This window comes from Bombyx mandarina, chromosome 23 (genome assembly GCF_030267445.1).
Source record: "Bombyx mandarina strain Sakado chromosome 23, ASM3026744v2".
Classification (NCBI taxonomy): Eukaryota; Metazoa; Arthropoda; class Insecta; order Lepidoptera; family Bombycidae; genus Bombyx; species Bombyx mandarina.
The window spans coordinates 7,649,214-7,676,947 of NC_143229.1; the positions used below are offsets into that span (position 1 = coordinate 7,649,214).

The window sequence follows — 27,734 nt, forward strand, 5'->3', positions numbered from 1 at the left end:
AGCTTGCCAACGCCAACATCGCGGGCGGCCGTCCTACGTTTCACGGGCCTAAATCTACGTCGTACACAAATCGATATTTCATTCAATTTACAACACTATAACAAGAGGAATCACGTGCCAAAACCGACTGCAAGCCACAACAAACCGCGGTCATATAAATTGAAACAGTCGGGCTAATTAAATCGTATGAATGCGTGAAAATGTTCGCTCTATGTTGTGAATGGTGGGTAAATTTCGTAGTAGATTTTTAGTGTGACTTATTATGACAGTGAATTTAATGTATTCAGCAGTTTGTACGAGAAATTGAGGTTGATACCTGAACAGGTGCGTTTCTTTGTATTATTGTCAATATTTAATAATTCTAAAAAGTTCCTAAGCTTCGAATCCACAAATTAATTAATTTTGAATATTTATTTGTTTCATATAAATTTCTTTGAATAATTTACAGCAAAAGGGAATGCTTCTAATTGGTTCATTGTCATGTCGAAAGAAAGCGTGAGTTGAAGGGAACGTTAATTGAATCTAAGGACGACTGATGAAGTTCGTAGATATTTTTTTATAAATGGATTTATATTTATATCGTTCATTAATCAATTTCAAAGGTGATTGATGTCTGTAAAATCTATTAATTAATTATTACAGAAATTCTCGAATATTTATGAAGAGATTGATGAATGAGCGGACAAACATCAACAAATTAATTCAGAAATTTTAGAGTTACGGTTCGCATCTGCTTTATTAGTTTAGTAGGTCCATGTTTATTGTGTTTATAATATATTATTACATAGTAGTGTTGCTTATGAATTATATAATATATTTGAAATAATAAGCCCCAAAAGTTAAAATTACTCCGAAAATTTAAAGGCCAGATACAGCTGTTTCTTAATTTAGTAATCAAGCTCTTGAAACAGTTGTTTATGCTCTTGAAATGAGCTGCTTTTATGCATTTGTGCTCCTGAAACAAGGGAATTTCGCGCAAGAGCTACGTTTAAGCCCGAACTACCACCACATTTTCCAGTGTTTACTGAAAATCGTGTGAACGCAACACGAAACTATTGGCATTGTTAATGGCACGTGTAGCAGGTGTATTTGAGTTAACTGTCTACTATCTTTGGCAAATAATAGAAACAATTTGTAACATACTTTGTCTCACACCATTATAATTTCGAAGAAATCTCCACACAGATTATTTTATTTAAATTTGAAACGATCAACGATGCATGCCAGCTACGTTATGAAACCAGATGAGGGGAGAATTTAATCAAATGAAGACCTGAAATTGTTCATTGAAATACAATCGCGTTCACCCACATTGTGCGATTAAATATGATATAGAGCTTCCTAATTTACAAAATGACAACATAGTGTTGCATCAATTATTGTTAACCGCGATGTTAGCCGCAATAATAATAGCTGGTGTTCGCCCGGTTGTGGAAATTCAACCCTAATTATTGACACCTCAAAATTTAAATTATTTTGTTTCTGTAATTTTTCTTGTAAAAGAGAAAAAAACCGATTTCTAAAATGTTTTTTTTTATTCGTAGCGGTCTTCAAAAGCTACAAAACAAAAGAAAATCGTTTGACATACAAAGGAAAAAGAGGCTTTGAGGTGTGTTTGCCTATTTATTTGTAGATTTGTATCTACACCGTAACACATTCAGAATTAAACTTAAATAATTCTCTGCATTATTATGATTTGTCTTCTACTCGTTTGAGAACATTAATAATTTGGATTTTGATTCTGATTTTTCCAACATGATTTTTCGTTGATTCCCAAAAATTTCCTTTACCATCCATCGCTATTTTCTTCGAAATTACCGGATTTATAATTATTAACTGAAGAATTGTTTCAAAATCAAAATAATTAACAATTTTTAATCCGAATTTAGAAAGATACAGAAAGAGCAAAATAATTTGCACCCAAACCCAATCGACCTAATTCGAATTTCAACAAATTTAAAATGTTTCTCCTATGTAGTTTTCTTCTTCTCAGTCGTATGCACTCTTGGCAGAGTGGTCGTGGTCATCACTTCGGTTGGTGGTGCGCTTCACCAGACGTCGCCATTCCTCGCGTACCGCGGCCCTTCTTGTGCACTCGTTAACGGGACCGTTTAGAGCTGCCTTTATTTGGTCGGTCCATCGTAACGGTGATCTGCCGCGCGGTCTTGTACCCTCTATCATGCCCTGCACCACAAGGCGCTCAACCGAGTCGTCACCCCGCCGCAACACATGCCCGAAGAAAGTGAAAATGCGACCCTGAACGATGGAGGATAGTCGCTGCTTGATGCCGAGTTCCTGTAAAATTGACTGATTCGTTCTGAACTCTGTCCACGATATTTGCAGCATTCTTCTCCAGCACCACATTTCGAGAGCATCTATCCTCTTTTTCTCACTTTCTCTCAATGTCCAGGTCTCAGCAGCATAAAGAAAAATGGGGAAGACCAGCGCTCTTACAAGTCTGATTTTAGTGGCTTTAGTGATATTTCGATTCCCCCATATTTTCTTCAGCCTGTCCATGGCTGACCTCGAAACAGCCATACGCCGCTTGATTTCATCAACGCACCCGCCAGTGTTCGATATCAGTGCACCTAAGTAAATGTATGACTGTACGACATCGCAGTTCGCAATTTTTGTGACCTCTGGCGAGTTATTATTAGCACGGTCGACAATCATGACACTTGTTTTGTTGCGGTTAATTTTAAGTCCGAAATCAAGACTGACGCGTTCCACTCTACCGAGTAGCTCTTCCATCTGGCTAACACCTGACGCGACTAAAGTGATGTCGACTGCATAACGAAGATTTGAAATCTTCCGACCTCCGATAGTTATTCCATCTGACCAGTTTTCGAGGGCGATTCTCATTATAAGCTCCGTATATATATTGAACAGGAGCGGTGATATAATACACCCTTGGCGAACTCCTGCGCTAGGGTGGAAGTGACGCGATAGAATGTCATCTATTCTAACTGAAGCTGTTCCTTCCTCATAGAGTCGCCTCAGCAGATGGACCAAGTGTTTGGGGGTACCCATGGCCAAAATAGTTTCCCAAAGTTTTGGCCATTTGACAGAATCAAACGCCTTAGAGAAATCCACAAAGCATAAGTACGTAGGCTTGTTGAATTCCCGGGATTTTTCGATGATCTGTCGAACGGTTAATATTTGTTCTCGTGTACCTTTACCCTTTACAAAGCCGGCCTGTTCAGGAGCAATTTCTTTAGAGAGGTACGATTTAAGGCGCTCGTTAACGATACGCAGCAATATCTTGCATGCGTGTGGAATCAACGCTATGAGACGGTAATTACTGCAGCTTTTTGTCGAGCCTTTTTTATGCAGTGGCACGAAAACAGTATGAACCCAGTCTTGGGGCCAAGTTCCAGACTGCCATATTTTATTACACAGGGTATGGAAAATTTCAACGCCATACTCCCCAGATGCCTCAATCGTTTCAATTGGAATGGCGTCCTTCCCTGTGGCTTTCCCTTTCTTAAGATGTTTTATTGCAGCCCTAACCTCATCCTTAAGAATGCTCGGCTCTATCTCTTCATCTTGAGGTGCTGTTGGATCGAAACAGTGCGAGTTAGGATCTTGAAACAGAGATTGGCAGTACTGTTTCCACGTTTCGGAAATATCCTCAAGGTCTGTTACTGTTTCACCTTGCGAATTCTCAATAGCCCATGTTTTTGAAGATAGAGTTTTAGTTAAGGATTTAATTTTCTGATGAAGATCTCGTGTTTCATGCTTATTAGCGTGTTTTTCTAGTTCAATACAGAGGTTTTGGAGATACTGATTTCGGTCCCGTCTGCATGCTTCTTGTATCCGAGCTGATTTAGCATTTAAGGTCTTCAGATCAGCTCCCGATGTCTTCAATCGTCGTCGTTCCTCTACAAGAGCAAAGGTATCGACACTCATCCAGTGTTGACGCTTATGAGTCTCATTCGGTATCTTTGATGCAGAAACTGTAGTCTGGAAGAGTTCTCTTGCTCGGCTCCACAACTGATTTGGAGTGGCAGATTCTGGATTTATGTCAGTCCAGCGACTCCAATTTTGCTCTAGTGTATTCACAAACTTGGGTAAGTCTGTAGGCTGGATTCTTCGCTGCTTGTCAACCTTCCTAGCAGCCTTAAGTTTGAGTTGTATTGTTGCTACCAGAAGTTCATGGTCTGAGCTACAGTCGGCTCCGGGCAGGGTGTGAGCGTTCCTCACAGAAGTTTTCCACCGTGAACTAATCATGATATAATCAATCTGATTTCTATGACCAGTTGGAGATGTCCATGTATACAGCCTACGTGGATGATTTTGGAAAAAGCTGTTACATATCACTAAGTTGTGGTCGGCAGCAAACTCTAACAGACGCTCACCCCTTTCGTTACGCTGACCCAACCCGAATTTTCCGGCGGTCTGACTAAGCTGATTTGCATTTGCTCCAATTTTTGAGTTAAGATCACCCATAACTATAAGTAGCTCTCGATTGGGTATCTTAGACATGGTGTTTTCCAAAGCGCAGTAAAAATCTTCTAAATCCTTATCACTCGATGAGCTTGTTGGTGCGTAGACCTGTATGATGTTCAAGTTTACCGGTGCTGCCTTAATTCTTATACTGAGTACTCTATCACTCACGGACTCATAGCCCATCACACAATCGTTGATGCCCTTTGGTATGACAATCGCGACCGATATGTAGTTTTACATAACCTTAAATATACTGATAGAAAATGGTAGAGTCACAATGGATTTGTTCAACAATTTATTTTGGAAACATTACCTTTGTTGACCTTTGACAAAAAAGACACCTAATGACTTCCTATCTTTTGTGTGTCGTTGATAGTTCAATGTATTTATGTTTCTGTATACAAATCATAAAAAATATTTTTACATCTATCTATGTATATAAAATGAATTGCTGTTCGTAAGTCACGCTAAAACTCGAAAACGGCTTGACTGATTTGGCTAATTTTGGTTTTGAATTATTTACGGAAGTCCAAAGAAGGTTTGAAAGGTAAATAAATGTGAAAATTCTCGGAATTAAATATAAATAACAATTATGTTTTTCCTTTGATGTGTCCCCCGTCGGACGGATTCCTTTTGTTTGTTTCAAGTTTATTTCATACAAAAGTTTAGGTATTTTATGTATCGATTGAGGCACTACGAAGTCTGCCGGGTCAGCTAGTATACAATAAGAAACAACAACAAAAATATATTTTTTAGTTTTGGCTCAACTATAAGCATAGTACTTTATTATTACACTGCGATAAGAATTACGTGATTGTTGTCGACTTTGAAACGTGAGGTCCAAGTCCGAATCGATGTTTCCTATTGGCTATTATATTCTTAAACTAGATCGCATTACTGCTTCATAGCAGAAATACTGAGGTGATGTCCTACGAATAGTAAAAATGTGTGTCTTTCGTAAATAAATAAAACAAAACAGAATTGCGCACACCGTAACTGTTTCAAATATCAAATAAAACATAAGCAGATATTCAGGTTATACTTAAGAGAAAGCTAATTAACTATTTTCATAATAAAGGAGAATGCTTTCAACATAATTAGGTCGTTGCTCTTAACGTAAATATGTATTTACAAGGTGGCGGCAAAATTCTGTAGCAGTCTGGAAAAGCTAATAAAGATTAACATTTAATCACATTAACCTTAGACGTACGTATGTTATTGTATAAGAAAGGTTTTCGACTTTCAATATAATACAGATTCATAATTCACCGAATTGAGTTCCGTAGTGTGATTTTTGATCAACTTATTTTTATTTTTAATGTACTGAACTTAATTAAAAAACGCTGCGCACACATTTAAGCATACACCATTGAGTATTAAGCTGGAAGTAAACATTAAGCATAAAAGACAAACAACAAGCTAACCAGCAATTCCTTAGTCCGAGAAACTACCGAAAATTCGTGAAATTCAATTGAAAAAGCGAATAATATTTAATAATAGTCGCAAACAAAGTTCTTGCAGTAAATTTTTTCGACATACATATTCCACTACATATTCCAATTTAACTGTCAAGTTGCAGCGTGCTATGAACAACGAAGACAACAATAACACCACTGTATTATTCTTAAACACCGATCTGAACAATAAGTGCTAAAACAAATGAATCACTTTATTTGTTTTGATCACCCTAAGTCATTTTTTTCAAAGAGTAAGTGTTAATAGCGGTAACATTGACAATAATACATATCCGGTAGTACTGTAGATTCATTCGCGAAGCAATTGCTCTTGAGTCGTTAGGTCTTGTTCGGAGGCGCTCGGGCAGTTGTTAGCAAATGCCACCCCTCCTGGCTGAGCCTTTGCTCGCCCACCTGTCCTGGTGAAACTGGAAAGGCCTCCGGGCCACCGGTAATCTTCAAATCATAAAAAAAAATACATATCAGCTCGTTCTTCGTTCATTGACACAAGCGCGTAATAATCAATTTAGCAATATTATAATAAACAAAAATGTGTGCAACTACAATGTGTGTAAGATGTTTCTAATCAAAAAAGAAAGCTCGGTACGATCGAAGTAATAGAACTCATTAATTTTTTGCTAGAGCCCAAGAATAAGTAGTGTTTATGGTAATCGAAAAAATGCGAGCTTAATAAATGTACAATTACAAAATAGCTCAGTATCCTTTTCTCTTTACTATCTCGTCTAATTTTCTTTACCGCGTTCAATTATTTTATGTTGGATGCAAAATAATTATATATGAAATTTTTTACTCAAATTTATTGGACCCGGCGTCATAGTGGTTAACCGTCTTTGTTTCATATATTCAACAAGCATATACTAAGAAACCATTGCAGGATATCCGTCGGAGCACCATGGTTCCTAAGGAACGTGGATCTCCATGATGATCTGGAGCTTGACTCAGTCAGTAAATACCTACAGTCGACATCATTGCGCTACTTTGAGAAGACGGCGCGACATGAAATCCCTCTTCTCGTGGCCGCCGGTAATTACATACCCGATCCTGTAGACCGAATGGTAAACAGTCAACGTCGCCCTAAACACGTCATTACGGATGCTCCTGATCCATTAACAGTGCTTTTAGGTACCTCAAGCACCAGTCATCGTCCCCGCCGAACCCGTCGCTTGCGGCGAAGGGCTCGATGAGTAAATTAACCCATAGACACAGCCCACTGAGTTTCTCGCCGGATCTGCTCAGTTAGGGCCAGTGTTAGCAACACTCCCGGTTTGGGCCCCGTGAGCTTACCTACTAGCTCGGTAAATCTAGAATAACCCCTCGAGGTTACTAGAAGAGGTAGGGAAAAAAATTGAAAAAAAAACATGCCCGTCGTACAAATGTCTGCCCAAAACGAACCCATAACTTTCGGTCCAACAGTCAGGTGCGCTAATAGCCGCCGATATGTATATTCGTTATAAACATGTTTTTAGAGTTCGAATTTCAAATATACAAAACATAATCTCGTTAATCAGTTTTACGTCACGACATTAGGTACGTAGAAAAGAAAGATTTATTTACGCAGATCTATGTTTTTGTTGTATGGCAATTCTCTTATAACTTTGTTACAGGATGAGAGGAACAAAAGTCGTTTTCCTCGTACTATTCTTTGGACACCTTTCGGCTCTTCCGGACACGATACGAATAGGTATGTTCTTATTATGTAACCCAAAACGCTGAATGAAAGAATCTTCCGTCCGTATTTGTGATTTTATCAAGCACTCCTTGTTTTGTATGGTCGGATATTTTTAAAATACATCATAATCCTAATTAGTGTTGCCTAATCTCTTTGTGATGTTGAAGCAGGTGGTGGCGTGTATTATAAGTTTAAGAACGTGTGTGTGTATAAGTTTCTTTATTTTTATTGTTTATTGATTAGGTGGTTGGACTCGCTCACGGCTCACTGGTTTTAAGTAGTTACCGGAGCCCATAGACATCTACAACGTAAATGCCGCCCACGTTGAGATATGAGTTCTATGGTCTCCGTTTTTACGGTACAACGGCTGCCTCGCCCTTCAAACCGAATCGCATTACTGCTTCACGGCATAACTAGGCAGGGTGGTGGTACCTACCTTCCTATCACAAGAATATATGTATAAGTATGTATTAATGCGTCCCTGCTTAAAAAATGACAAAAACGCTATACTTCGGTTCCCTCGGTATTTGCACCGTATGTTTCAAGGGGAGTGCTCTGAGAAATTGTTTGAGATAATACGTTCATCTCGCTTTTACCATCGCACCGCCCGCCACCGAAGTAGAGTTCATCCATACTACCTGGAGCCACTGCGGTCATCCACAGTGCGTTTCCAGAGATCTGTTTTGCCACGTACCATCCGTCTTTGGAATGAGCGGAGCGAATGAGCTCCACGGTGTTTCCCAAGTGCTATGACATATCCTTCTTCAAACGAGGCATGTGGATAGTACTTAACGGTGGGCAGCGACTTGACTCTGCCCCTGGCATTGCTGAAGTCCATGGGTGACGGTAACCACTCACCATCAGGTGGGCCGTATGCTCGTCTGCCTACAAGGGCAATAAAAAAACCTATAATGTAATCAAAACTTCAAAATCATGTCTAACGATGGGTGGCGGTTACGTAATAATATATGTTCGATAATCATTTACCCATGTATTAACACAAAAGCAACACTTGCCAATTTTCTAAGATACATCTTAATAGAATTTAAGTAGATTTCAGTCTTGCCTCTAAAATTAAAATATTTTATTTCACCGTCAATGAAGATTTCACTGGTGTCATTAAGCTCAAAGTAATTTATTCCCCGCAGGGAACAGAATGCTGTCACAAAAATACAGTTTTAAACTCAATCTTAATTCCAATAAGCCTTGGTGTATTTTTGTTAATTCCTCTGATCAAGGCAACCGCAATATTACAATAACGATTCGATTTTAATAAGCTAGAATTAAAATACCTGAAGTACTTTTAATTTAGATTGATGGTGATACCGTCTTTGTATACTGTCGATTTGTTGAAACAATTTTACTCTGAAATCCTTTGAGTAATACATTTATTAATGTTATTTGCTTCTCCTTACCCATTTTCCTGCGAGTTGGAGCTGGCACAAAAGCTCTCCATTTTGTATTTGATCTTTAGTTACACAACCAGCGCGGTATTAAGCTCAAGATTTTTTGGTTTATGAATTTGGATAGGAAATGATGGGAGTTTTAAGTTAGAATATGAAATAATGCTCATATTTTGTTTAATTGATGTATTTATTCCATAAAAAAAGGATAGGTAAATCAAACAAGTTTATCGATTCTTTTGAGAAGTTGACCTTAAATAAATTGAAAACTGCATGAAATACTCAACTATGAATCACAATTAATTAGTGAATCAGTGATTAAATCACTATGCGATTAGAGATTTAAATTACAATAAATCTTTGAATTGTCTTTAGATTAAATCACAAATGAATGGCTGACTGCTTCATTAAAATTGATGCAATTAATTAATGAACTCGTTTTAAAATTCACTTTGAAAGATTGCGCAAGTTTTTAGAACAAAAAAGAACATTATATTAATAAATTTTAAAATGGTTTATAAAATTATGAATTTCTGATATTTTATCATCATTTTAACATTTATTTTTCATGCTGACTTAAACATTAATTCCTTTATTATTTTTATCGCTATTATTAGCGATTTCCTGTTTAAATGGTAGGATTGCTATTTAGCATGGAGTTTGATCTCATGACTCAACGACAGTGTGCAAGCTTCTGTTGCGATTCAATATTTTAAATAAATAACTAAAACTGAAAAATTCTTCTTTAATGTTTTGTTGTATCATTTACAGTAACAGCTTGATTACATGTACTTACTAAGTAACATAAAACGAAACTTAACAAATACTTGTTGAAGTAGAAGAGAACAATACTCATTACATTGTCGTTAAGCTGCGAAATTGCCCAAACTACTATCCCGTTTATGACGTTCTGTTTTACATAACATTTCTGTTGTAACATTTAAATTTTCTGACACCTACGTACTTTGGAAGTCGGTCTAGACGAAACAGTGAAGATCTGTTGAGTATCAAATTGATCGAGCCTGGCTCTGTAGGCAAAACGCTTCTTACCACACATGCAAAATTATACCAAATATTTACAATATGGAAACCATCCATGATATACAGACACAGCATTGCAAGAAGAATCAAAAACTAAAATAATTATGCGGTAAATAATTTTGCGATAGGCAGCGGCTTGGCTCTGCCCCTGGCATTGCTGAAGTCCATGGGCGACGGTAACCACTCACCATCAGGTGGGCCGTATTCTCGTCTGCCTACAAGGCCAATAAAAAAAAAAAAAACAAAAAAATCTCTTTGTATATTAGGTGGACTCTTTCACCCTAAAGATGATAAGCAAGAAGTTGCATTTCGTTAATGAGTTAATGCCGATCGCACCTTACTGCCGCGAGCCAAACTATTAGCCCAAGTCGAAACGATTTCTCCGCAGGACAGTTTCTTACCACACATCCAAAATTATACCAAATATTTACAATATGGAAACCATCCACGATATAAAGACACAGCATTGCAAGAAGAATCAAAAACTAAAATAACAAAAAAATCTCTTTGTATATCAGGTGGACTCTTTCACCCTGAAGATGATAAGCAAGAGGTTGCATTTCGTTACGCAGTCGAAAGAGTTAATGCAGATCGCACCTTACTGCCGCGAGCCAAACTATTAGCCCAAGTCGAAACGATTTCTCCGCAGGACAGTTTTCATGCTTCGAAACGAGGTGAGGAAACGGTTGAATTAAACTCAAGTTCCGTTCTCAATCTTACTTGATTGAGATTAAGCTTCGTTAATTTTAAAACCACCCAAGATAACCGTTGAAAAATTTGTTGCAATATTAAACTTGAATGTTTGTGATTGATTGAAGAAGAACTAGTGAGATAAAAACGTTAAGAATATATTCAGATATCGGATCAGATGCAGATATCAGATAAATTAAACCAGAAATCATTTTGTTAACTTGTGTTTAAAACTTTATTACATCGATTGCGATATTTTTTGTTAGTGTGTCATCTTCTGCGAAGCGGAGTTGCAGCGATATTCGGCCCTCAATCAGCACCCGCTGCCGCTCACGTCCAGTCCATATGCGACACGATGGAACTGCCCCACTTAGAAACCAGATGGGACTATCGCACACGCCGGGAATCTTGCCTCGTAAACCTTTACCCACATCCAGCTGCGCTCAGTAGGGTACGTTTTATGATGAATACACAGAATTAGTTAGTTTTGTAAAACATTGGAAAAGATTTTGTTTTCTACAATAAGAATCTTTTAAGATTTTAGTAAGATGTGAAAAGTGAGTGGCGCCACGTCTAAAATCTATTTACTAATTTATATTTTTTTTATTTTCATTTTTTTCATTTCGTTCAGATTTTGTATCCACATTACATTCATTAACATTTCATATTATATTATAGTATACCAGAATGAAATAGAAACAATAACTACAATAAAACAAAAAATAAAAATGAACGTCAAAACTACCTTAACCTTAAAAGCTTATGATCCTAGTTATTCATTATTATATAAATAATAATTAATAACATGTATTATTCAAAAACATTAATGGTTTGTAGTTAAAATAATGACGTCATAAAATACCACTGCGCCATTAACTTAATTCGAAACTGCGTTCGAATTTCAAATGTTCTTACAAAGCAATACGACCTAACCTTCTATGGGCAATTTTTTATTACAATTTCACGGCTTCAAAACAGAGGCATAAAAGCCGTCAGTAAAAATCAGTAAACGGCCCACGAAATATTATATGAAATTGCGAAATCAACCGGAAGATTGGACATCCGCAATTAGGTTGATCGAATCATAGTAATAAAAGGACGCAACAGAGAGATAGCTAACGAGAAAATGTTTGGGAGATAAAAGGGACAATGGGTCGTCATACAAATATACAAATTATTTTGTTAGATGTTAATTTTGAAATTATATTTTATAATGTCAAGGTGTAATGTCAGCTCACTCTTTACTGTGGACTTGCTTAATGTTATTTAATAATAAGCCTACTCTATTTAATCGGATTTTGTTCACAATTCATAGAAACTCTAATTAATTTTATTAACCACATGTTATCTCAATTATTCCTTTTAAAAAGCACAACTTGCCTGTGAAATTCCTGCCAAAATTGACTCAGCTGGTCCGCAGATTAAGTGAAACAGACAGACAGACAATTATTACCAAAGCCGTTTTTTATTCTGATCAGTAGCTAATATTGGTTCACATTGATTTAACTCAAAGCTATTTTTTGCATTACAAACTTTATTTCTATTTGTTTGTATATATATTTTAGATGTGAATATTAATGGAGTTTGTTGTTCAATATTTTCTATTAAATTTACTGTCTCTTTTTTCGACATTCCTAACATTGTGAAGTATATAGTAATCATATCAAAATATAATAATAAATCCAAATTCTAAGGTCTTATCTATAAACGATTTGAATTACGTCTTTTTTTTTGTTTTCAATTTAATCTGTTGATACTGTTCTAGGCGTACGTAGATCTTGTTAGAGCTTGGGGTTGGAAATCTTTCACTATAGTATACGAAAATAGCGATGGGTTAGTTCGTCTGCAGGAATTGCTCAAAGCACATGGACCTTCAGAATTGCCTGTATCTGTTCGACAGCTACCAGATTCTCATGACTATAGGTAAGGAATGTATCGGAGCTTACAAATTATACGTTTTAAGAAATATAACATTTTCTTAAAATTTTCCGAGTCGTCCGTCCGAGTTCGAATTTTAACCACTTCTACGGTTTAAGCTCACGTTTTTTATTGTCCCGGGCGACTGTAAAAATGTCAAGTATTCGAAACGTCACAAATAATGTAATGAGAATGAAAAATGCGAGATTAAATTATATCAACAGTTAATTTAGCAGTACAAAAAAAAGATGTCTAATATATTTAGTTTAAAGAGTTTTTAATTAAATCTCACTGACACATACAAATTAACTTTAGAAGCAACGCGGGTAATTTAGATATTTCCCACTGTCTGAAGATTGAATACATGAAGAATTTGATTATACAGAGCTCGACGAAGATAAAAACTTTACCCTTGTTTACAGACCCCTTCTGAAACAAATAAAAAACTCGGCCGAGTCCCACATTGTTCTCGACTGCGCAACCGAAAGAATAAGGGATGTACTACAACAAGCACAACAAATCGGAATGATGTCGGATTACCATAGCTACCTTATCACATCTTTGGTAAGCTCGTTGGAAACTTGTAGAACTTTCCTTCCCTCCTCCTTACACGACGTGTCTAACGCAATTTGAATTTCAACAGGATCTTCACAGCGTAGATTTGGAAGAGTTTAAATACGGGGGAACAAATATAACTGCTTTAAGACTGCTCGACCCGGAACGAGCAGATGTTCAATGGGTGGTGCGAGATTGGGTTTACGATGAGGCAAGAAAAGGTCGAAAATTGCAATTAGGACACACGACAGCTAAAGTAAATGCATTTTTTTTTACAAAATTACGGATGTTAGTTATAACTAGTATAATATGTAATACTTGATTATTTTTTTTCAGGAAAATATGACGTTTATAAAGGTGAGGTGAAATAACATGACATAGATTTGTTCAGTATATGATTTAAATAATTAATATAATTTTTGAGCAGACAGAAACAGCTTTGATGTATGATGCAGTACATTTGTTCGCGAAAGCGTTACACGATCTCGATACATCTCAGCAAATCGACGTGAGACCGCTCTCCTGTGAGGCTGAAGATACATGGCCCCATGGGTATAGCCTCATCAATTATATGAAAATCGTAAGTAGATTTTGCCTACGCACCCATTCAATCTCGTTTATGTAATCGGGCCTTTTCATTACTCACCGTGAAAACATTTATTTCTGCTAAGAATATAAATAAATCGTTTTGGGATCACTGAATGAGCTGATTTGGTAAGTTAAATTTCTAAAGTATTAGAGTATTACGTAGCATAGGTATAAAATTGAAATATATTAAAATGCCATAGATTAGGCTCTTAATAAAACAATATATTAAATAGTAGTACTATGGTAGTCATAGAAAGCAAAAAACTGCATAGCACCTGTTTCGGTTTGTTTGCACTCACAGCAATTAAAACTATGGATGGTAAGATTTTGTCTTTGGTTAATAGTTATTCTAAGAAGTTCTCGAAATACTTCTTCAGAAACACATCTACACGCTAAATAAATACGCAAAAATTGCCAATCCTTAACGTCATCTTAATTTATCTTACTTCTAGCCAGTAATATCATTAAATTGAGACCTCAACCTCGTACCTAAAGTTAGTTGAATTTAAAATCCATTCGTCATGATATATCTGATTTTTTTATAATAAGAATTAATATAAAACAATAAAATAACAAAGGTTAAAACAAATACAACAAAAAACCTAATGTTTAAACAACTGTACTATAGTACCTACAGACAAAACAGTTCCGTTGTTTAATCCCGTCCAATTCATTCCAGAAACCTTGTGGCCAATGCTTAAACGACGCAACTGTTTTTAAATACCTTTTTTATGATAGAAAATTGCTGTGGAATTCATTTCAGCTACAAAGAAACTGTTAGTTGGAAAATATAAAACTGTTAATGGAGTACAATTTATACCAACCTCTTTTGTATAAAGGCAATATAATTGAAGTTAAATATTTAAAAAAAAACACCGACTGATTTTAAATTATAAATTTGACTGCTAGTTTTATGCCTTAAAACTAATACCTAATCAATTGAAGCTAACATATTTTTCTTAACTACAATATAACCAATTAGATATAACTAACTTCATTCATAAGTATTGGAAACAAACCAATACAATTTGTAAAACGATAAACTAAATTATAGTGTTTTCTTCGGTTTTGGCGCGTTGTAAACATAATTCAATGCTTTTTATATAGCCTTACGTTTGTTATATTTTTTTATTATTATTTCCAAAGCTTCGAATTCGTCACAGACGAGTAGTTATCGCAAACGTCACAAATAAACGCAAGATTGAACTGTAAAACTAGTTTCAATTATTTAAAAAAAACTCTTCTATGTTTGTCACACTCGACAATCGAATTGTAATTGTTGGATATCCAAGATTCAACTACAACCTTACGCCCACCTCATGATCCGTAATCCATAGACTTGTCTCAGTTTTACTATAAATGACTTGTGTCTTCAAATTGGTACGTATAATTTTTACGTAGCAGAAATGGGCTAAATCGTAGCTCCACCAGTACTAGTTACTAGCAACAGAATCGGTAATTACTTCGTTTATCACAATGAACAGGTCGAAATGAAAGGACTAACCGGAGTTATAAAGTTCGATCATCAAGGATTTCGAAGCGATTTCACTTTAGATATAATCGAATTGACAAGAGACGGTCTCCAAAAAGCTGGAACTTGGAATTCATCTGAAGGTGTCAACTATACGAGATCTTACGGCGAGAACCAAAAACAAATCGTTGAAATTTTGCAAAATAAGACTCTTGTAGTGACAACAATTTTGGTAAGTAATATATCACTCCAAAATTATAGGCTTTAATCTATTATATTATTCTATTGTGCTCCTGTGGCTCACAAAAGCGAAATTAGCGTTTGATACAAGGACGTTAGAATGTTCTCGTGGGACCTGAAAAGATGATTTATGTATTTTAGTATACGGAAAGTAGAATGAATATGTTCCCCGCGAGAAAACATTCATGATCGAAAATGTTACTGGATCCATTTTATGACATCCATTAACATAAATCCAGTTTTGTTATATGTGTTTTCAAATTATATATAGTACTAGACTAGTTCAAATAAATTTACGATGAAAACTTTTAGGAAATTTCTTAATATCGATTGAGAGGCAAATCTTTTCATTCCTTAGAGTGCTCCGTATTGTATGAGGAAAGAAGCGAGCGAAAAGTTAACAGGCAACGCACAATTCGAGGGCTACGCAATAGATCTTATTCATGAGATATCTAAAATTCTGGGCTTCAATTATACATTCAAACTGGCTCCTGACGGTCGATACGGGTCGTACAATCGTGAAACCAAAGAATGGGATGGAATGATTAGGGAGCTTCTCGAGCAAAGAGCAGACCTTGCCATAGCAGATCTCACCATTACCTACGACAGGTAAATTAACTTTAACATTTGAACCTGACATTTAAAATATTTTATAATTTTAAAAAAAGATTACGTACGTACTACGTACTTGTAATTTACAATCGAAATTATCATAGTTTATATGTTCTGTTACAGCAATACGAAAATTACTTAAGTAACAATAACACCCGTTGCACGATTAATTTCACACTTAAAAGAAATGCCTATCACCTTGAAATTATTTAATTGACACATTGGCGCAATATCTCAAACATCAAATCAAAAATAATTACGAAAATAAAAATATTCAAATTGTACAAGGAATGGTAACACATATAATAATATATACTTTATAATAATAAAATGATTTTTTTGTGTACAGAGAGCAAGTGGTCGATTTCACGATGCCATTCATGAACCTCGGCATTTCAGTGCTTTACCGCAAACCAATAAAGCAGCCCCCGAACCTCTTCTCATTTCTTTCTCCTTTATCACTGGACGTGTGGATTTATATGGCAACTGCCTATTTAGGGGTTTCTGTGCTGCTGTTTATATTGGCAAGGTATTTATGGACTTTATTTTCTCGTCTAAGTTTCTTTAACAAGTATTGTACGGAGCAAATAATTGATTAAGTGCTAGAAGTTTGTTAGGGGATTTAATTAAATTTAAATTTAAATTGAATAAACACTTAAAAGTTTCATCAACAAAATGATTTGTGGCTCAATTGTGTTACAAAACTTTTGCTGCCCTCGACTCTTTTTATAATTTTTTCTACAAGAAAATATAATCCAAGAAAAATGAAACTGAAATCATGCTGTTTCTGAAAATAAAACATGAGAAACTATTATATAATATTATAATATAAATATATTTTATAATATAATAGCTTAAATCAAAACTATAATCAATGTAAATAGCCAATTACCAAATCCTACGAAAAATATACTTTATAAAATGAAAAGAAAAATCGTCGCTGCAAAATCGTGACCTCGTTGGACGTGATCAGAATAAGGAATATCTCATGCATCGAAAAGCTAAATGTATTCGTCCGATAGGTTCACTCCATACGAATGGCATCAAACGCATTCACCTGAGGGCGAAAAAATGGAGAATATTTTCTCTCTAGCAAACTGTTTGTGGTTTGCAATCGGATCTCTAATGCAACAAAGCTGTGACTTTTTGCCCAAGTAAGATTGTAATGGCTGGACTTATGGCCAGTTGTAAATAAATTAGGCGATTTAACATTTCATTGTCAAAGCCAGAAATGAAAGATACATTGTTTCGAATATATTCGAATTCCGTTTTATTGAATTCTTTTACAATACAATTTCATTTCTGGACACTACTATTTGTATAGTGAACTCAGCGACATTTATACAAACGTGTAACTGTTTACGAATACTCCCAGCAAACTTAGCTTTACTTTACTTAATTGCGCTCGTTGTGCTGTGAAACATTACTAAATTTTTTTAAACTCTAATTTGCTTAGATTTTCATGAATCATGTTTACTTAAAGTATGTTGGGAGTAGCTAAAAGTACCGCAAATGAATATTTTCTAAATTCCGGGGTATATTTGGGCACAGGTTCAGCCCGTACGAGTGGGACGGCCCCAGGAATTGTCTTGACGAGCCGCCAGTGCTGGAGAACCAGTTCACTCTGTTGAACTCGCTGTGGTTCACTATCGGATCATTGATGCAGCAAGGTTCGGATATCGCGCCGAAGTAAGTCCTTAATAAAATATTTGTGGGCTACAATTCTGAACTAGAAAAACTTAAATCGAGTTCAACGTTCTCGTTTGAAACATATTCTTGATTCCCGCATATCGAATTTGTCAAAATAGACTCGGGAAACTGCCTCGCAGTAATTAGAATGTGGAAATGTAGCCTTCAGTTGCAGAGTTTGGATGAACAACTCCTTTTCGCTAATTAGTTTCAAAGCGACCACATCCCTTTCTGAATTACATGGATTGATGCTCGTTTTCAGCGAGTAGTATAAATAGAGACGTGTTTGCTAGTTTCCCAACACCGAACTACTCTGAACCAGATTAGCTTCGTGATGTTATTCCTAAATAAATAAATAGTGAAGAACAACGATAATGGTACACTAAATACTTCAGTGTTTGTTCCTTGGCTTGCTGCATCAAAGTTTAAAAAAAGCAAAACTGACTCGTGCACTCAATAAGTAAATTATGTAATGTAGTTTTGTGCATGCTAGTTTTATAGGTTAGTTAGTATTAATCAAAATTAAAAAAAGGTAAATTTCCTTTGTTGTACATGAATTAAATGTTGGTCTCCCGGCTCGCACATGGTTCAATAATTTCAAAGGAATAAATAACGGCACAGATTGAATCTACTGGTCTATTATCGAGTCTTTTCTTTTAGAATCTCGACTGTGAGTATGATTTTTTATAATCTTCCGTTAAAACGGGAGTTTCCACTTCTGGCATAATTTAAATTTAAAAATTTAATATATTTTTTAATTAGTTACTGTTGAAAGTTTCTATTCGAAAGGTTAAGCCCATGGATATCCGACTACGTGTCCTTTATTTCGAGATTTGTGTTGTGCCACGATCAGATGTCTGTAAAGCCAACCGACCCTATTAGTCTGATAGTAATCCTTACATCAAAATATGTTAAATTCCCGAATGAAAATTTAATGTGCGTATAAATTAATCATTTTCTTTTTGCAAATTTCTCACTAACACTGTAACTATCTATCTGTACTATACCTGATGTCGACATTTTTTGGAAATAATAGATTCAGAATAGGCAACGTAAGGTAAGTATTATTGTTTTAAGATGAGGATTCTCCTACGCATATTGGATATAAGCAGTAGTCGCTCGGGATGGCTGGAATACCTAGATTATTTTTTGAAAATTTCCTCAGTATGATTCTTATTTGACAGAGCCGTTTCAACTCGCATGGTGGCCGGGATGTGGTGGTTCTTTACTTTAATCATGATATCATCTTACACTGCCAACTTGGCTGCGTTCTTAACCGTCGAGAGAATGGACTCGCCCATTGAGAGCGCAGAAGATCTCGCAAAACAAACTAAGATCAAATACGGAGCTTTGAAGGGAGGGTCAACTGCAGCATTTTTCAGGGTTAGAATCTATTCAATTGTATTTTAATGATGAAAGTGTGTCCGTCGGTACACACATTTTTTTTTGTATTTCAAACCACTGAATAAATTCAAAAATTCATTTGAAACGTTGTTATGATTTCGTGATAAATAGAATCGTTTTGTTTTAAAATGAAAAATTGTGTAGTCCTTGTTGTACGGTACAGAATACAGTGGTCGTGGAAATCTCCAGAAAGATTGCCGCTACCGAGTTCGCTCAAGGGAATGATAAAAGATTAATAAAGTACAACGCTGTAGTCTGTGTTTCGAAGTTAAATAATATATTCTGGCTTATTTCGTGCCGTAAACAGAGACTGTCTCTTTTTTTATGACACTTTGTTTTAATAATTCGGTTGGATTTTAAAATCCGTGTTACTTTTGTACAGATGTATTCGGTTTTGTTTCGTTAATTCAACATGAAATTACGTATTTAGCAATTTATGAAAATTTGCTTAATGATCATTATTTAGGTGACCGCAAAAATTGATATAATTCCAACTTTCGTGAATATTTTCTACTGTGTGATATTTAAAATCAAAATTACATTTTAATTCGACATACATTATTAATTACGGTACCTCAATGTGTATTACGCCGGACTTTATCGGAATCTTTGCTAGCTTAGACGAGAAAAGTACTCATTATTATACAGAAACTACGTACATAAAATTAATTAAAAAATCTTTAATTATATGTTTTCATAGTTTTCAATTTCTATATATGTTCTTAATTAGTTCTTGAACACTTTTATTTGACAAATCAACGGAATGTATTTTGAGTTTTGAAGACGAAGTTGACCTATCAACACATTAAGAAATTATAATAAAGTGTCCTTAAAAAATAACTTAATTTAACTATAATAGTTTCTTAATATTGTTATATAAAAATATTAAATCTCAAGATTTCATTGCATTTGACTTGTACAGGACTCAAACTTTTCAACATACCAGCGAATGTGGTCATTCATGGAATCCGCCAGGCCATCAGTATTCGCAAATACTAACAAGGAGGGAGAAGAAAGAGTGGTGAGGGGGAAGGGTGCTTACGCTTATCTAATGGAGTCTACGACCATAGAATATGTGGTGGAAAGGAACTGTGATCTAACGCAAGTCGGAGGGATGCTCGACTCTAAAGGATATGGAATTGCTATGCCACCAAGTAAGTAAAAAAAAGATATGTTGTGTCGTGGGACACCGGATTGAAACGAAGTTCCTTATTATAAAAATATTACTTTAAAGTTCTATTCGAGGTATAAATAAAATAAAACTGCAGGTTTCGCAATAACCCACGGTCATACGGTAACGTGCGAACTTATTGTGGTACACTTCATTCACGGTTGTTTGCATAAGAATTAGTGTATTGCGCAAACGAACGCTCTGAGATCGTGGTCAATGAATGATAAAAAAATATGTTATTTTTGTACGTTATTATAAAGTTAAGTCGTACACTGTGGCCATTACTAATTTGCACGTTATTACAAAGTTAAGTCGTACACTGTGTGCATTATTCTTAATAAAAATCTTACGTTACGGACGTTTTTCCCCGTTTATTAAAAATTTAAAAATTTAATCGACCATTCATTAATCAGAATTGGTACTTGAATACAATATTCGATGAAATATGCATTTACAAACTGAAAATAATTAAAAACAAAATGAACCAAATTAATTTAAATTAAAATGGTTAGTTCGTCACGCTTTCATTTTTGTAAACGTAAACATTTTTCTCTACTTCAAATATTTGACAGTTTGTAAATAGAGAGCACAAAAATGACGCGATAAATTCGTGTCGTTGCAATGTTTCAACATAATGATGTTGATTTCAAAAAGTAAAAATTCTCGGTTACGTTATTTTCTCTTATAAGTGTATAAGATAGCAGACTTTTTGCGGTAGCGCTTATTAAATCAAGAACAATAATGCACAGTCCAGAGTTAATTTAACTCGAAACCACCTCTAGTAATATTATTTGGTTACACGGTAACTGCTAACGAGAAAAGTTATATAAATACCTATCGGCAAATCGAGTTAGTACAGATCCATTATAAACTTTGCGAACTGCAGTCCACGAACATAGAAACTTGTTTCTGTTTTTACTGTAACAATAAACAAGCCTTTATTTTTTTCGTATTCATTGCGGAACGCAAATGTCGTTAATTAGATTGGGCTGAATAGAAATTCATATTCATATTCTTCATAAAATAAATATTCATATTCAGCCAAATTTTTCAATCAAAATCACTGACACCTTAAGAATTAAGTTCAAATTATCTAACATATTTATTCTTTTGTTGTGTTAATGAATTTTTGTAAGTGTGAACTAAAGCTCGCTAAAATAAAAAGATCGGTTGAAATAGGAGAAATAGACACTGGTCAGTGTTACTTTTAGGTACCACAAGCACCGGTCACCGTCCTCGTCGAACCCGTCGCTTGCGACGAAGGGTTTGACGAGCGAATTAACCCACAGAGACAGCCCACTGAGTGTCTCGCCGGATCTTCTCAGTGGGTCGCGTTTCCGATCCGGTGGTAGATTCTGCAAAGCACTGCTCTTGCTAGGGTCAGTGTTAGCATCACTCCGGCTTGAGCCCCGTGAGCTCACCTACTAGCTAAGGTTACGCTGAAATAGCCTCTCAAGGCTATCAGCTTAGGTAGGGAAAAAAAAGGTCAGTGTTGTCTTTGTCCATTTATATATAGATAAAATAAAACATAAGTACTAAAGTCTTACGTAATTACATACGAGTATGTCCTTTCAATCTGGACAAAAAAACAATACAACCAGCGGTCACCGCGACGCGGGTTCACGCGAATGTCACCCGTACATTATCTGAATATTATATAATATGCTTTACGTGGTGTGCAATACAGGGTGAAGAGTATCATTTAAAAAATCGTTTTCGATCGGTATTATTTTAATCTAATCTCAACAGAAAACACTAGCACTATCACATTCTAAACGCTTCGCTTTCCCCCCTTTGCCTTTTCATGAGTTCTGTCTCATGCGAGGTTTGGACGTTGGTTATTGAGTGACAGGAGGTTTTAGTCAGTTCGACTCTGACATGCCCCACCCTCCATCCCCAGCGGCTCAGTGGAGGGCGGAAGTCCGGCGATTTCCTCCTGACAAAAAAAAAAGCACCATCACATTGCCCCGTTTTGGAAATGACTCACGTTCTTTAATAATTTTTTTCTTTCTTTGGCCTCGTATAATTATATTTTTACTGTTTTTTTTACCTTCATTATTTTGATACCCTGCTGAGCATAGGCCCTTTTTTTATGCCGATGCCCTATTTTTTGTTTGATCGCCCGCCATTCTCATCCAGGTCCGAACTGCCGTCCTGACAATGTCATCGGTCTATCGTCTACCGGCACCTCTACGACCTAAGCTTGGCCATCAATCCCATAATAAAAATTATAGTCTTAAGCATCGTAAATACCGAATGGACCTCCCCCAATATTATTTTTCTATCACAGCTAATTGCTGAAGCATCTCGTAAAACTACTGGAGACGTTTCTATGAAAATTGTTCTTTCAATAGTTAACAAACAGGTGTATTATCCGGTTACAATTATGAAAGCCAGAGCCAGAAAAAAATTAATTCTCGACTATTTACAATAGCAACAAAATTTAAAGAAAATTTCATTTGAGCAATATCCGACATTGATTTTTAAAAATAATCTTGTTCTCTTTGCATTTTTACAAAATTTTAAAATAGTTAATGGTTTTTCTATTCTTCTTCTAATAATAAAAAAAAATATGCATAGTGCACTTTGCTTCCATTTTAGTAAAAAAAATCCCCATAAAACAACGACATTTCACTACCAATTTATATATTCAACTACAAATAATTGTACTGTTAACAAAGTGAATCATGAGTCATGACTGAAAGTATTTAATTTATTATATATATTTAATGAACTAAATTTTGATTCAATTACGTTAATTTTACATTTAAAATTAGAAACATATCAAATTAGATCAAAGTAAATTTATAAACGAATACTTTGTGTAGACTCGCCGTATCGCACAGCCATAAGCGGGGCTGTTTTGAAACTTCAAGAAGAAGGAAAATTGCACATTCTCAAAACGAAATGGTGGAAGGAAAAACGCGGTGGAGGTTCATGCAGGGTAAGTAAAATTGTAATTTTATTGTTTTTGGTTCTGTTTTGGCGAGTCGTAGACATTATTAAAAACTACTTTTGAAGTTTAATCTCGTGTTTATTATTCTCATTACATTATTTCCGACATCTCAAAGACTTTACAGTTTTTGTAGCTACTCCACGTCTTTGTAGGCTCCTAATTCTAGTATTAATTCTTGTCGCCCGTCGCATTTTGTATAAAAACAACCAGTTTCCAAAATCAAAAATGAAAATTAAATAACTTTTGACTTTTGTTAACGTCAAAGCAGTTTATTTTTACTCATCCTTTTAATAAAGCATAATGACATCATAGATCAAGGTAAAAGGTATTCGACTAACGTAAAATACGTAGAATACATTGAAAGTGGATATGAACTTTACATATTTACATTGTTGTAGCCTTGACAGAAACGGAATCTCGTTTCTGTTACATTTTAATATGTAAATTTCACTTAAACAGTACATTTATTTGAAGTTCTATGTACCGCTACAATGTTGAATACTAACGGAAAACCTTTGGTTTCGACTTATTAGATTTTTCATTTAAATATTAAACGTGAATTTCTTACAGTATATAAAGAAAGTGTATTATTTAAAAAAAAATTCAACTAACCTAACCTAACCTAACCTACACTTAATTATAATTACTCGTTTACAAATTTACAAAAACTATTTGAGGTGAACCTATTTTACTATTTTACTGGTGGTAGGATCTCTTGTGAGTCCGCGCGGGTGGGTGCCACCACCCTGCCTATTTCTGCCGTGAAGCAGTAATGCGTTTCGGTTTGAAGGGTGGGGCAGCCGTTGTAACTAATGGGCTCCAGTAACCACTTAACACCAGGTGGTCTGTGAGCTCGTCCACCCATTTAAGCAATAAAAAAAATTAAAAGTTCGTTTAAGAACAGCCAATCAATATTAAAATGTAAGATTTATTGTATGAGAATTTAATAATAAGTTTTCCGTCCAAAGCAGGCTTTAGAACGTAATAAATAAATATACCTTAAAACGTGTGTATGTACTATTAACTAGTAGATACACAAGACCTAACATTCATCGTTTAACGGTAAACGTGATACGACTCACAAATACGCCAATAAACCAGAATGAGACGACAAAATGTCCTCCAAAGACGACCCTACACGCACATTTGACATGTTTTATCAGATTATTTGGCTAAAATTGATTTTGCGACTAGGAGCGGAGAACGAGGATTGATAAACGAACTCACAGCTCATCTGATGTAAAGTGGTTACCGGAACCCATAGGCGTCAACAATGTGAATTTCATCATCAGACATGAGTTGAAAGTCCCAGTTTTTTATAGTACATCGGCGGCCCCACCGCTTAAACCAAAACGCACTACTGCTTCACGGCATAAATAGGCAGGGTGGTGGTACCTACACTCACTGTGGTGTGGTGGACTCACAAGACGTCCTACCACCAGTAATTATGCAAATTATAATTATCGTGTTTGATTTCTATTACACGACATTTTACCTTCATCGTGGACGTAATTCGTAATGTAAGTATGTATTTGATTAGAAAATTGGTACCTGGCTGTGGGATTCGAACACCATTGTATCGCTTAGTACGACCGCACCGGGCGTCTTATCTTTTAGGCCGCGACGACCTCAAAAAGCTTTGCATTAAAACCTTCCTTTGTAACTGTTTTTTTTATTGTTGATTTAGGATGAAACTTCCAAGTCCTCGTCAACTGCAAACGAGCTAGGTCTAGCCAACGTGGGTGGAGTTTTCGTTGTTCTCATGGGAGGAATGGGAGTAGCATGCGTGATCGCGGTTTGCGAATTCGTATGGAAGTCACGTAAAGTAGCCGTCGATGAACGGGTAAGTGTTTTACCTAACCCGTTTTCCAAACTAAAAATCATCAAATCACAAAATTTATCGTGCATAATAAATAAAAAATCGTAATCATTCTTCGATCAGAATACGAGTTTTGTTTCTGAAAAGTTTTCGAGGTAAATCTTTTATTGAGAAGTTTAGAGCAAATCAAACTTTCTGTTTTACCGAATTCTTGTTCACTCTCTATATACATATTTAATTTTTATATTTTATTTCCTTTTATTTACATTCTTCTATTTCCGTTTGGTGTTGTGTTTTTTACGTCCTAATCTCAGCTTTTGTTTTGTTCTAGGTTTATTTTAAATCGGGTAACATTCGACGTTTTGTTATCTTCGTATTTTATTAATCACATTTATTATTCATCATGCCACACCGCACATACCTCTAGCCTTCAGGGCGGTAGTTTTATATAGGAGCCATTCAACTTCTTTACATACTATGTGTCAAACGAAATAATTCGCTCCAAAATGAAACATTTAAAACATGCAAAGAATATTTGCGGTAGTTTATAGATATGCCCGTAGTGTAAAAAAACGCCTCAAACTCCTTTAGAAAAAGAACATTAAATTAGAAACATTATAGTTTTATCCTAAATATAAAAAAGCTAGATATTTCAGTTAGCGTACTTTTATTGGGATATAGACATAGATATAGTATTAGATCATAGAGCACCACTTAAAATTTTATGATTATTTTTCATGCATCCGTTTGTGGACACCAAAGAAAGAGGAGGTACGATTGTTCTAAATGAAATAAAATAGTCGTCAAATACAATCTATCGTTGAGTGTATGTGGACAGGCGTCACTATGCTCGGAGATGGCGTCTGAATTGCGTTCGGCGCTGAAGTGCCCTGGTAGCGCGGGTGGGGGCAGTGGCAGCGGGGCAGCGCGGGATGGCGCGGGTTCCCCATACCTTCACTACGGGTTCAGTACAAAGAGCCAACTCCACTAGCAGCCGGGACCCGCCGTCTCGCCCCCCAGTGACGTCTAGACACAGTGGCTGAACGACGGCGATGTCGTGGACACAACGTGACAACAACGGTGTTGTTTTCACGGATTGAGCACGACGATTTTAATGTCTGAGTGGAACTTTGAGTTACTTTATTAGAATCGTATGCTACTTCTGAAACGGTCATCTAATGGTTAAAACTCGTGAATAAAATGAACAACGAATTGTTTTTTTTAATACGAACAAATAAAATGGAAAAAAAACTAATGATTAATGATGACTAACAATTTTGATTTAGTCGGATTAGAATGTGGAATGTTAATTGATTATAGACGATGTACATACTTTATTTATTGATGCTATTGCTCAAAGTTAAATAAAAATTTCAGCTCAAAATAAGGAGCGTTGCGCAAATTAAAAAAAAAAAACAATAACGAGCTTACATTTGGAAGTAAGCTGAAAAAAATTAAATTAAAAAGACAATAATATACCCTCGAGCTCTCGACGAAATACTTTACTACATTGTCAAGATATTAATCATTCAGTATTTTCAATTCCTGAACTTTAAAAGCAACGTTCCTTAAATTTAATGTGACATATTTTTTACCACACAATACACCAGTTGTAAATAATTCATATCTTTGTCTAGCTAATTCTCTTAAAGTTAAATTATTAACGATCTAAGGATGTTTGCATTTTAAGATAATTTTACTAAAATTCTGGTGATAATGCATGCCAAATTGAACGGTGTGCCAAATCTACCGTCAAGTAAAAGCTCACCTCGAGAAATCGATGATTAGTAATTATTGGGAACGAACATGCCTAAAATTCAGCGTCATAAGCGCATCGCATTCTTAACGTTAAATAAGTAAATTAATTTAGAAATTGATGTTTGATAAATTTATTGCCATTTATGAAATGCATTACTATAGTGATATCAGTAGGTTTCTATAGATCGCTAAAATTATTGAATGTACGTCAATGAAACTTTAATCGGCATCTGTAAATAAAAAACCAAATTGATAATTTTCGTAGTAATAAAATATCATAAAATATTGACCAGAATAATATTATATAATATTGTATGATGATAATATAATATTGTAATGTTTGTAGTGTTTTTCTCGAATTCAGTATAAAAATAAGGCAACACAATAAACGATTCAGTGTTAATCGAAAAACTTCGGTCTATTCTCTGTATTATATTATATTATATAAGTTTTCAACGAAAATGGGTTTCAATAAACATACTGTTTTACTTAAAGTTGGTATTTCATTTGTTTCCGTTTTTATAAAAAATCCTATAAAAACACAATGCAACAACAAACGTCAAAGGAGGATGTCACCAAAAACTATCTACATACATATGTACATATTATGTGTGTGTACGTTCGTATCTCTCACAGGTTGTCGTCAACAATGCAATCCAGGATTCTTCGATATTTTGGACAAATATCGCGACGGCCAGCAGAGTCTATCGAGAAACTTGTTGTTCATGGTAGGGTCAATGGTAAGAGATCTCGTGGACGAATCCCCCTGCGCTGGACTGATCTGGTGAAAGACGTTACTGAAACCCCACTTAACGAGTGTGTGCGCC

The 27,734-nt window shown here is 35.4% G+C and overlaps 1 protein-coding gene across 3 annotated transcripts; it reads left to right on the forward strand.

Annotated features, from left to right (window-relative positions):
• Positions 1–27,390, forward strand: KaiR1D (Kainate-type ionotropic glutamate receptor subunit 1D). Of its 3 annotated transcripts, none has more exons than XM_089737243.1 (19): positions 1–223; positions 7,529–7,605; positions 10,556–10,711; positions 10,994–11,178; positions 12,493–12,650; positions 13,067–13,208; positions 13,288–13,455; positions 13,536–13,556; positions 13,627–13,779; positions 15,272–15,490; positions 15,857–16,107; positions 16,460–16,639; positions 17,133–17,264; positions 18,984–19,182; positions 20,126–20,357; positions 23,203–23,318; positions 25,018–25,173; positions 25,912–25,920; positions 25,988–27,390. In XM_089737243.1, exons 1-19 carry the CDS (start codon positions 201–203, stop codon positions 26,138–26,140), a joined length of 2,730 nt encoding a protein of 909 aa, XP_089593369.1. In that variant the 5' UTR covers positions 1–200; the 3' UTR covers positions 26,141–27,390. The 3 variants fall into 3 exon arrangements, with proteins under 3 accessions (XP_089593369.1, XP_089593370.1, XP_089593368.1); XM_089737244.1 differs by lacking the exon at positions 17,133–17,264 and adding an exon at positions 17,662–17,799 and having other exon boundaries at positions 1–324; positions 25,988–27,389; XM_089737242.1 differs by lacking the exon at positions 17,133–17,264 and adding an exon at positions 17,662–17,799 and having other exon boundaries at positions 25,988–27,389.
• The last annotated feature ends 344 nt before the right edge of the window (positions 27,391–27,734 follow it).

Coding starts and splice junctions, on each gene's coding strand:
- KaiR1D (XM_089737242.1), top strand. CDS start 201: ATGTTCGCTCTATGTTGTGAATG. Junction 20,358..23,202: donor TGGAATTGCTATGCCACCAA/GTAAGTAAAAAA, acceptor TACTTTGTGTAG/ACTCGCCGTATCGCACAGCC. Junction 23,319..25,017: donor GCGGTGGAGGTTCATGCAGG/GTAAGTAAAATT, acceptor TTGTTGATTTAG/GATGAAACTTCCAAGTCCTC.